Source organism: Gnatocerus cornutus, chromosome 2 (assembly GCF_029298725.1).
Source record: "Gnatocerus cornutus isolate USDA-ARS CGAHR chromosome 2, icGnaCorn1.1, whole genome shotgun sequence".
Taxonomy (NCBI): domain Eukaryota; kingdom Metazoa; phylum Arthropoda; class Insecta; order Coleoptera; family Tenebrionidae; genus Gnatocerus; species Gnatocerus cornutus.
This window is the reverse complement of record NC_142234.1, coordinates 16,162,701-16,175,102: the sequence shown is the minus strand read 5'-3', so window position 1 is coordinate 16,175,102 and position 12,402 is coordinate 16,162,701. Positions and strand designations below refer to the sequence as shown.

General features: G+C 34.6%; 1 protein-coding gene across 2 annotated transcripts in view; it reads left to right on the top strand.

Annotated features, from left to right (window-relative positions):
- Positions 1 to 12,402, top strand: part of tei (irregular chiasm C-roughest protein teiresias) — a 103,701-nt gene that overhangs the window by 65,270 nt on the left and 26,029 nt on the right. Inside the window, exons 4-7 of one of the 2 annotated variants that reach the window (XM_088029988.1) lie at positions 3,281 to 3,640; positions 9,137 to 9,406; positions 10,269 to 10,379; positions 11,857 to 12,051. In XM_088029988.1, coding sequence (XP_087886114.1) covers positions 3,281 to 3,640; positions 9,137 to 9,406; positions 10,269 to 10,379; positions 11,857 to 12,051 — 936 coding nt within the window. The remainder of the gene's footprint in view (positions 1 to 3,280; positions 3,641 to 9,136; positions 9,407 to 10,268; positions 10,380 to 11,856; positions 12,052 to 12,402) is intronic. The other variant, XM_088029989.1, reaches the window with a different exon arrangement.

Genomic DNA, 12,402 nt, shown 5'->3' with positions numbered 1-12,402 from the left:
AAATCGCGGATTCAAATTGTTGGTTTTACTGAGCTAAATTCGGGTGTATGAGAATCTCAAGTTATGAGTTTTTGCTATTAAAATTCGTATTTTTGTAGTTTTTAAGTTATGACAATGAAGTTTGGGGACGTTACTCTTTCTAAAGCGTTCATTAATTGTGCCAAAGTACAATATTTTAGAACAAAAAAATATAAATTTTAGAAAATTTAGTTTTAGGACGAACCGAAAATTTTCAACTTTTTGCTATTAAAATTTGTATTTTTGCTGGTTTTTTAGTTATGACAATAATTTGAGGACATTACTACTTATACGTGTTCATAAATAAATTTAATTTAATTAATTTTAATTTAATACTTAATTAAAAATTTATTTTTGTGGACGAATCGAAAACTTTAAGACTACAAAACGGATATAAGAAATCTGAAAAATCGAAGGAAAAAAAATGGAAACACCTCAGTATAAAAATTTTGACGAATCGGAGTTATCAGAATAGCATAAAACAGAGAAAATCCAATGACTTTGAAAACTAAGCACTTTAGCGTACGTGGAGAATTTGCGTTGTTTGAATAATTTGAAACATTCATGAGATTCAAACCTTTCAAGGAGTTTCCGACAGTCCAAAAAAGCAACAAATATAATTCCATTTTCTACAAATAAATAGTTTGTGTAGTTTGTACAGCTGTTTATTTAATTCCGCCACAGTTAATTATTGCATTAGCCCTGACTTAGAGAAAACGAAGTTAAAGTCGTTGTACGTTTGGAACGTCGAAATCACAGAAGTAATGGACCTCTTAACGAATGTTCTTTTTTTAAGGTTAAACACTTTTTCTCCAAGCACGCAACAAATGAGTTAAGAGAATGTGCCATTTTGTTCTCGTCACCTCATCTCGGCTTTAATTAGTAAGAGTGCAAACATTAATTTCCAGAAGTGTGTATGCGGTTTCAAATGAAACATTACAGCTCAGTGCGCCGTATAGTTTGTCCTTAATGAAAAAATAGTGGCGCTGGAAGTCGTGAAATTAATCCTTCTCGTTTGCGTCTTTCTGTTATCTTTTGCTTTACATAGATATAATTAGTAAAGTCTGGATTAGGAATTGTGCACAGCGGGAAGAATCCAAATCATAACAACCTATCACTAAAGACTGGAATGGTCTCATTGTAGCAAATGTCAGAGAGGGTGGATCGTTTACTAAAACGATAAGAGATCCTTTCCGCGCTAAACGGAATTACAGGAAATGTGTTATTACTGTTGACCCCACCTGTGACCGTTACGCTGCTTGAAACATTTAACAGCAGGAATACCGGAACTACAAAGTGTGATTTGGTTGAAATTGCGCCGTGGTTTATCGCTGCAAACTTTAGCACGATTTCATCTTGCGTTTTTTAATTTAATTCATATCAAAACATTGGCATAGAAACTTGATGATTTTCAAGCAATAACAAACAAAACTCATAGATTCGTCGACGCAAACAATTTCACCGACTCATATTTCCGAAAGCTATTTTCAAATACAATTTACTTTTAGTGGGTGCCGTAGCAGTTATAAAACCTTTTCCAAGGTATTTGAGGCGATATCGTTAAAGTAAATGATCATCCCACGAAAAGAAACGAATGCGGAAACATACAAATCGCTTTAAACAATTGTCTTTTAAATTTATTTTAGAATATATTTCAACAAAATCCTCAAAAGCTCCGGGTAAGAAAAATTGGACGCCCTCGCGTCAAATACTAGTCATTCATGCACCAAGTGCCACTTTTGCTATGTTAGTATTGTGCATGTCGCAGCATCCTACTTTTTTCAGTCATTAAACCAGAATGAAATGTCAAAAGTCGCATAAAGGGTAACATCAACAGCTCTACATGTCTGGTGCATGTTCGCAGCTTTATTGTACAAAGCACGGCGTAAAATCGCTTCTAGAGTGAAGTTCTCAACCTGAACTACACTCTATAAAGATAATTGCTTTTATGACTAAAGCGCATACCGACAAACATGTTCGAAGATCTAAGGAAGCCATCGTAATAAAGTAATTATTCTGATGTGCTTTATTAATGCTCGTGTTTTAGACATCATACCTGCTTGTACTAACTCACATTAAGTGGCGAAAATAAGTACTGCATCTCTACAAAACGAAAAGTTTCTACATGATTTACACGCGCACTTTTAGTAATTTACAATTTTAGAGAGCAAATGATGTAGAACTCCTGATGCAGTTCCGGGAGAAAAATTAGGGTTATCTGTAAATTATGAGCAACTCTTTTTAAGTGTCTGAAGCAGAAAGAAAGAATTACTCGAATCGGGAGCTTATTCACAATTAAAATGAATGAAAACTAATTTTTCACAGCAATCTGGTTGATACAGATTAGTTAGATTAAACGATTTTTTTAGACTATTTGAACCAATTAGATCTTGTGAATACTTTAAATCCACTTCGATTTTGTGATGCCTTTGCGCCTTTGCAAATGCTTGGATTCTTTGAATAGCTTTCTCCAGATTATCGAGACTTTTTATGCTTTGGTTTCGCGTTGCTCTTGATTTCTCTATTTTTCTATACCGCCCTGAAATTTAAATACGCCGATTTTTTCTTCTTCCGATATGTCAAGCGTAGAAACACAAAAAATGATTCAAATGCTTCAAAATTTTCATAATAATAAGGATTCTTGCGATTTCATTGATAATCAGATTTTTTCTCAAATCTTTTAGTTTCAATCAATCCTTTGAGTTCTTACTAGAGTGTCAAATCTTTCAGATTTTTCTAATTTTATTTTCATATTTTTTGCAATCACTGCAAGTTTTAAGACTACTGCAGTTTTGCTATCTTTTTTTTATTTAGAGCAAATACAAACATATTTATGAATAGACCTGTAAATGAAATTTTGATATTTAAAAAACTGTTAATTTTCAAATTTAAAGCTAAAAACAAAATTTAAAACATAAAAATATTAAAAAAATGTTGTTTATGACTAATAACTAGTGTAGCTTGCACTTAGATCAATTTAAAGCCAACACAAATAAATGTCATTTTCGCACGCAATTGTATGTTCGCGGACAAAGTTAACAGTTAATCGATACTTTTAACAATTACTTGATGTTTACTGAGGTAAGATAAAATTCTCAAAGTTTTTCTTTTATAATGTTGTTTGGTTAGTTCCAAATGGCATGTTAGCATGCAGAAAGGTACCAGATAGTGTGTGCGTGCTTGGGCGCAAAAGTGGTGGAAACTCGACCATTATAACATGTCGCTAAAACTCTCTCTCATCTTTCTCTTCTCTTCCTTCCAGATGCACCAAAGAAAGCCTATCTTATGATTGACAACCGAATTTTGGACCCTGGCAACCCGTTCATTCCAGTCAAAGAGAACGCTGATCTAACTGTGGCTTGTGTGGTGGACGAAGGCAACCCGAAGCCGTCACTGTCCTGGGAACTGAACTTAGGTTCACTGGCTTTATTGGATGCCCCAGAGGTGCCTCTTGACGTTCTCAACATCACCGAAACAATTCGGGATCAAAAAGTTGGCGCGAGAAACGATGCGAGACTAGCAAGGGTGCAAAGAGCTCACCATAATGCCACTTTGACCTGTTACGTACACCACATCGCGCTTGAACAGCCACTCAACGCTTCAGTTCTCTTGAATGTCCAATGTGAGTACTTATGTTCGGTTTAAATGAGCTTTCAAACGTAAATCTCAAACTATTCGGAAAATTTCATTCTTCTCAAGAAAGTTGGAATTTATTTGGTTAATTCGTCTTGATGAAAGTGACGAGAAATTTTTCTCTTCAAGTAAAGAACACTAGCTGCAATATAAATGGACTAGTGTCGCATGAGGGATTGAGATGAAATCCTTTGATTTAGGAGCCTTTCTTTTAACGAAGCCTTCCCATTACCAATCAATATTGCGTGGATTGTTATTTTTTGGCAGGGACTACGAAGTTATCTGGAAATTTATTTCTGCGCTTTCTTAAAATCGACTCAAGCTTTTTTCATACTGTACAGTTTATTTTCTCATTGGTCAACAATGGTGGATGCGCCGGGAAATCATATTACTTTTTTTTTCTTAGTTTACTAATATTTACATTTTTAAACACACATTTTGTATTTAAATTGTGTGATTGAAAACTATTCGACCAACTCGCTCTGTGAAATGTTAAACTCTCAGTCAGTCGCAATTGAATATTCTAACAAAGAATGTTTACGTGCAATGCTAGGTCCATTATTCCATTTAAGATCGAGACCGAAGTTTGCAATTTCTTTTTTAACAAATATCGTATATTTCTGTACAAGGAGGTACATTTATAAATAAATCAATAAATTATATTGTAAACATCGACAATAAATTATCTCAACAAGTACCAAAATCGAAAATTCAGTTTTTTATCAAGATTAAACGTAAAGTTATGGATCCATAAAACTTTTTACCAGAAATTATTGGATGAGTCTACGTGATGAAGATGTTTAATGACCCAGTAGATCAAGGCATTGATATCAATATAAAGCACAGTCGAACGTGATTACATTACCGATGATACCTCGTGGAAAAAGTTGTAATGTCAGTTTCTAGCGAGTATTTGACTATTCGATCAATACTAAAATGCTCTTCTTATTTAATCTTCGCGCCGTTTAATGTAATTTAGATAACAGAGTAGTGTTATACCTTTGAGAATTTCATAATATAAATTGATGTCCGAGTTCCACATTTTCGTGATATTTCCGCTAGGTATAATACATTTATTCTGCCATCATGAGTATTCCTTCGGGCATTCCCACTTGAATTCCATTAAACTCACTGATCTGAGCTGCAATTATTTGCCTTCCAGATATAACCCGATACTCAAAAAAGTAATATCCGGACGCGAGAATATTTACATTAATTTTTAAATTCAATCAAAAGGATGTAATCAAAGTGTCCAAAACAATTCGCCTCAAAATTTAATTTCACTTTTAACGTTCTTTGGTGAAAATACATTTGATTTTTTGTATCAAATCCAAATATTTACATTTGTACGCATTACATTCGGGTTCAATTCCAGAGCGTTGCCCATTTTTGTTTTTCACGCACGGGCATTTTTTTTCGGGGATGTTTTGGGGCTTCTTCTTCATTCGTTTCTCTTGGCACTTTTTACATAGAAGAATTTCTCTGCAAGACAGGTCTTTTTCGATGGATGATTTATCTATCTCGCTCGACAATTTGAGTTTTAGACATGGAGTTTTGGGAGGCGGCGGTAGACACCACGTTTTCTTGAATGCGATTAAATCGCAATGAACCGATCTATGGCAACAAGCACAACAGTCGGGACCCACAAGTTTTGATTCAACCTTCTTCTCCAAAGTTTCTTTTTTTACAACCTCTTCTTCTGAAGCTTCTTTTGGGATCTCACTTTGCGGAACTTCCAAATTCTCTGTTTTCTTTTCCTCTATTTGTATTTGTGGTAAAGTGTTTTGACTACAAGACTTATCTGCATATTCAATTAGGTTAAAGCCGCGAGAGGGATGAAAAGACTTGCACTGACCACAAGTAATTTTTTTGCTGTCAACGATGCACATCTGACGTCTTTGTACGGCCACGTGGTACGATTTTACACTGCCATTCTCAGGAATTACTTTGCATTTTGTGACACACTGTTTGTACACTGGAAAGCTTTTACTGGATGGATCTAGTGAAAACAGGCGATCAAACGTGTGGCAATCACACAAAATAGCACGATTTCTCATGACGTCTGTCGGTTTTACTTTCAATTTTGACAGCTTGACAGTGTTTCTTGTAAAAATGTGGATTGCTTCAGGTTTCCACAGGCGATTTAATTATTTAATCCAACACAGGAGTTGAAATTGCAAAAAGCTCTCAGTAAAGTCACTTGGGTGACGATAAAACTTCACTACTTGCATTTTATTACATTTTGTTGGTACGCTTTAAATTGTTAAGCTTCTAATGCATTGGAAGCGATTTCTTTTGCATAATTGTAAAAAGAGCAGTATTTGTACCCAACTCAGTGGCGCCCGAAATAAAGTTCAGTTTACGAGCTCATTTCTAATCTAAACCAGCAGTAAAGGCGCAAGTAATAAATTCAGCGCTTCAGGAAGACAACATTGTTTCAAAATATTGTTAGTCAATATTATGATGTAGTGTCTATTGCAATTTTATAGAAATCAGGTAAGTTCCAATAAAATTTCCGTCTTGTCTCAACCGATAAATCCCTTGCATTATCTGGAGCCATTTTAACTTCAGAAATCTAGAGTAAGTTCGCTATTCCACTGTCTAAAGATATATTGCTACTACGTGGTTTATGACAAATATGTCCCAAGTTCCTTTACGATACCGAAGACCAATCTGAGAAACTATTAATCGGATAGGTCAATACGGTTGACCGAAACTAATACTCGCTGCAATGGACCAATGCAAACACGAAACTCTACATTGGTAAATTGAAGTGTGTACAGTCCTTCAAGTTCCATTCTCGTCTTATTGACTCACAAAACTTAAACTAACTATAAGTTTAATAATTACTAACTGATATTAGCGACCCTAAGGGGCCCACTTAACCCATAAATGGGGTAATATACACGTACCGGAAGTTTATTCGCAAACACTCAACACCGACTGCAGACGATCTGCCTTTCTAGTAATAGGTCTGAAAATTGTTAGGTCAAACTATAATCAGAAATAAAAATAACACAATTTTCTTTCATTGACTTAATCCTATACAGATCGTTCTATTTACTTGGTATTTGTAGAACGCTTTGAAATTGTGATTTAAACTCTAATTTACCATTCCGTGTGTAGGTAGTAGGTGTATTCCTACAATCTCAAATAAACCAGGTAAACAGTCTATTCTTTCAATTTACTTACGCTCAGTCGAAATGCCTACAAAGTGCATTCAAAGTGAAAGCTCTAGAAAAACGACAATGTACTGCGCTAACCAACTTAACAGAATAAATTTACAGTGAGTTTTGTTTGTAACAAAAACCCACAGAAATGCAGTCAATAAGATTTAAATAAATTAGTTTACAGAATGCAGTTCGCAGATTAAATCTAAAAGGAGTTTCTACTCGGAATATCAATACACCCCATCAATAGTCCTTGGTTTAATAAATCCGATCGTTGTAATGATTAATGTATAGCATTTGAGATTAAATTAGAATAATTATTGTGGAAGTTCCTGTTCTATACAAATAAGCCTGCAGTCTATTATAAACAGCGCCGTCTAAGCTGCTGTACTAAGACAGAACAAATTCTTGAAAGCTAACCAGTTGGAGGATCTTCTTACCTAACCACGAAACCCAAAAGGATATCCGGACTGGTCGCTATCGAAACCTCGCTTCCGATAACTAAATATACTACCAAGAATTGTTAGCATAACGTACCTTTCAATCTAATCAGAATATGCCTTAAATGTTTGATCATCTGATATCTAACGGTAAACCTGTCCAAGCTCTGGTTTAACTTGAAGAACTTTATGATTTGTAAATATTAAATTTGTGTACAAAATAAGCTAGCTTAGTAAAGTTTTTATAACGAATAAATAACAAATATGGGATCAAAGCAAAAGTGAAATGTAGAAACAACCCGTTTAAACAGCCTCAGCAGGCTTAAAATGTTTGCTAGCGTTCTAGTAGTTACAAACACCTCTCGATACTTTTACAGAGTAAAGTAAAAACAGACTTAACTCATAGGTATTTTTGTGAACATATCTGAAAGCTCTGAAATATTATGGCACAACTGAGGCTTTCCGACTGTAATTAAATGAAGTTGTTTGAAGGCTTCTTCTTCATTTACCTAGGTATAACAACCCGTACAACATTATGCGCAGCTTTTATAAAGGAGCAATAGTCGATATTAATCAAAACAGAAATAACTCTATTAAACCACCCAATGAACAATTATATTGATATGATTTCAGTAGAAAACTTCAATTAAGCGATCTGACAGTTTTTTTAAAAATCATTTGCCTTGACAGCATTCACAGGAATTTATACATATTTTCATGCAACAAAGAACTTTCAAATATTTAATAACTGAACGCGAATTTACAACGATGAGATCAGATATTACTGAATACAACTTTCCACGAATAGAACGTTTCTGCAAATGCTTTTGTTCAGAACGCAATAGTTTTTAAGATTCAAACAAAATTTTTGAAAACAATTACGAGAAATAATAAAACGACAAATTAATTAACATAAAATCAATTCCAAAATGGCTGCCAAAAATATGTACCAAATTATTAGCTAATAAATTTACTACTGCTCTCAATTCTTTTAATAATTTATTTGCAACCAACAGGAGCTTTAGATAAAATATTGTATTACATATATTGAATTATAATTACATTTTATTCATTCATTATTTTATTATTTTAAATATGTATAATTTTTTTTACTATTATACATGTTAAAATCAAGAAATTTCAAAATCGAAAAAAAAAATTGTTTTCACTTGCGGAATTACTCAAATGTGTTTCGCTAATTGTTCTCATTAATCAGAGCCGTGTTGGATTTGATAGTTATATCAACGCAATTTGACATAGTTTCAATAATAACATGTAACTTTAAAAAAAAGAAGTGAAACGGACTTTTCGACGCAGTAAATTTGTTTGTTGCAGAGCTGACTGAAAAACCATCCATCTTTTTGAAAACTATAATTGAGTATCCCACTATGAGAATATGTCAGCTGGCTGAGTTGACGTCTTTTTCCCCAATCTCACATTGATCTTTTTTACCAGTTCATATTTCATATAAAATCAACACCCTCTTGCATTCTCTCTACGTAAGCTCCAGTTATTGGAAATGAAATGTGATATTGGTATAGAAAATTTAGGATTTATGGGAAATCCATAACTGCATTCTGTTGGTTAAACACAGAGGCCAAACAAACCCATTTAAATATTAAACATCAAACACTTTCTTTCGACATTCTGATAAATGAGTGCGCGCAAAGTGGACAAAAAGACATCCGAGCATATTAATGATTCATAAATCGAAAGCAGTCATTATTATATAAATAATAAATTAGTTTTGTATCCCTTGTCACACGTTATTTCCATTCCAGCGCAATACTGGATCCTTTTGTATTTCCACCTTGCTTGAAGTTTTCAAGAAGAAAATTTGCAGGTCAATAAATCATTGCTTGTTTTATATTTCAGACACCCCCTCGTTTGCGATATCCCGCGAACCCGGTTTCGGTTTTCCCATCCGAGAGGGAATGCCTGTATCTTTGAAATGTGATGTCGACGCCAACCCCAAAGCATTGCCCATCTGGCAGAAAGACGACTCCAGCCCTCCCGTTCAGCAAACACCGGACGGCTTCTTGAACTTTACGGAAATTCGCAGGGAGCACAGCGGCTGGTATAAATGCATAGCTCGTCATAGGCTGGGGAAGTTCTCCAGCATTGGATATTTTTTGAACGTGAGATGTAAGTAAGCATTCTTCCCTATCTTTTCTACATTTTGGGGCGTATAATTTCAAGGATTATTTGCACATTTGCGGCGGATGATGTCTTTCACTTGAAATTCCGAACGCCTGCTCTAGACTTTCTAACTACGAATTAAATGGTTTCATTATAAATCCTTCTAAGTTATAACAGATTTTTTATGAGAAGACACGGCGGTTTTCTGTGGAAACTCATCAGGGTGGTTTTGATACCTAACTTTTCCCATTAATATCCACATTTTTTCTATCAGATCCTGAAGTTAATGAATGGTCGTGGAAAGGACAAATAGGTCACTAAATGGCAATGCTATAAAATGGCCTGTTATTATAAAATATGTAGAGAGGTTTAATTAACTGGTGTCTGGTGCTGACGGGTTAACTCATTTAGGAAAACTTTATCAACTAATCCACTCACCAGAACTATTTATAGTAAAGGCGCTAGATTATACTACCAGTCGTCTCGTAACCCAAATCCTCCATTACCGGTAATAACGGTCATTATTTTAGAATTGTGTCGTTATAAAAGCATTCTTCTAAACCATTATATGCATCAGTCATTTAATCCTTTAAATCCGTTTTATTACATTTCATACAAAATAAAAATACCATCAATTGGAGTAGTCGTGCAATACGGGTGCACTACGTGGAAAACGTAATAAAAAGGAAACTATAAGTCTTCAAATCTCTAACAAATCTTCCAGCACCAGAGTATTGAAAATATTGGAATGAATATTTCCTAGAAGTAATATTCACACCTGCTATTTGATGAAAACGTAATAAAATCGTTAAACGCGGATTAAATTTTTCTCTTGAAACATTTCTACAAAAACCTTTCCAAACTTCAGATGACATGGAGGTGACCCAAGAGCCAGATTTCGACATCGGAGAACTGAGCTCCACCGGCCGCCAAGTGGAAGTGGCACTTGGAGGTGCAGTTCAGCTCGCTTGTCCTCCAGGTAACTCATTTTTAAGAAACTCTTTAAAATTTAAAAGCACAATAATCTAATTCTCTCTGCAAATTGAAAAATCTACATATTTTTTCGTTGCCTGCAAAGTAAATTTCAAGCCAATTCACTTCTGAAAACGTTAATTATGCAGAAAGTTGAAATAATTTACCTTCAGTATTTCGGGTGCTTAAGAGTCTCAAAATAATATTGAAGAAGTTTAATTAAAATTCGTCTTAACGTTTAGATCATTATCAATAATAAAATATTTTTTAAACGAAATACTCGGGATAATTAAGCTTTTCACGGACGTTTATTAAATGCTGCTTTTATCAATTATTTTTGTTTGATCGTCTTTTTAATGATCTGACGCCATCGTCAGTTTGGGGGGTCGTTTTAATTAAAGTTTTGTGCTTGATTGCTTGATTGGCAGCTTAGATACATCGAAATAAATGTCAATGAATTCACAGCTTTACTGCAAAAAATTCAGGCAAGTAATTTATTTCGAGACGTAATTGATGTCTAATCGATAAATAATTTAATTTTCCAATTAGCCTGTAGAAAGATAGAAAACATCTTTAATTAAATGTTGAAATAAATAATTATCGCTCTGGTGCAGTCCAACAACCGAAATTTCGATGTAGAATAACATACCTGGATTTCCGTTTAATTTTCATAACTTTGGATTAAAGGGAAAGTTTTACCTTTAACCTTCCTTTAATAGCTCGAATAAATTTTAAATGTAATTAGTAGGCATTTGATGGTGGATTTCTGTTGTTCAGTGGAGAAAATTGAAGTTAATGTTAATTAGTTTGGAATCGCCATGCGATTTGTTGGTGGAAGATTTTAGCGAGCCTGCGTTAGAAAGGCTTAGAGAAGTAATTTGTTTCAGTGGCTTGCTGCTTAGTATGCAGGGATTTAGTAAAAGGTCTTTGGTGCAGGATCAATCCCTTAACCCCGTAATAACAATAATAGTACAAAAGGAAAGTTTTAAATAGAACCGTATTTTACAAACACTCTGCATTGCTTTCTTAAGAACTCTATGCATACATAACCACACGGCAAGGATTGTGATTATATTGCAAAAACGAGTGAATTCTGCAGAAGCACTTAACTTCTTGTAGTAGCATGCATATGTAAACAAGCTGAAATATAAAGTTTCTGATGGCTTTACTTTACAGGTCTTGTTTATAGTTCAGCTAACGTAGCGGCCGCCTGAATGGAATCTGTTGCCATTTGCGGTTTTCGAACTTTTTCCTTTGAATATCGTCTAAAGTTTGCGTGCGATTTCCTTACACATAACTTTTCGAATATCAGCCCTGTCTCCGACAATTCCCGGCATAAAATCAATTTGTTTCGACTGTAAGAAAGATTGCAATCCACTTTTGCCAAACTTCAAAAACCTGACCCGCACTGATTTCTCCTTGGAAATTATCGCGAACAAACAAAGAACACTCTTCTGAGCTTAATCTTTTTTTTGTTTATTTAGGCACATCTGGCTGTTGGACTCGTGTAGAGGCAGGAACTGGCCGACTAGAACCCATGGGAGCATCGCAGGAATTAAGGTTAGATAAGGTCCTTTACCAAGAAGCCGGCGAATACAGATGTGTATCCCCCAGTAGAGATCTCACACGAAGGTTGGATTCCCTTAGAAACGCTTTATCCGTTCAACTAATTGTAACAGGTAAGTGCCAGTCTTTATTAATCGCCCCTGCAGATGCGCTACTGCAGGAAACGACGCTAGCTTTTTTCAAACTATTAAGTCGGGCTATATAAAAACTGATAATATATTCACATGGCTAATACTCCCGTATTTTATCACATTTAAAATTACTATTTTATTAATACCGCACTGATTTTTACGACTGGTCTATTGCTATAAATAAGTAAACAATGGAGTAAGGCATGCATATTACTAACAAAAACTTTATTGTTCTAACTAATTATGTTTATAGATAGTTTTAATTAATGCATGTCGACTAAATGTAAAACATGCACCAACAAGTTATTGGTGCCACACACCACAAGCAATTAA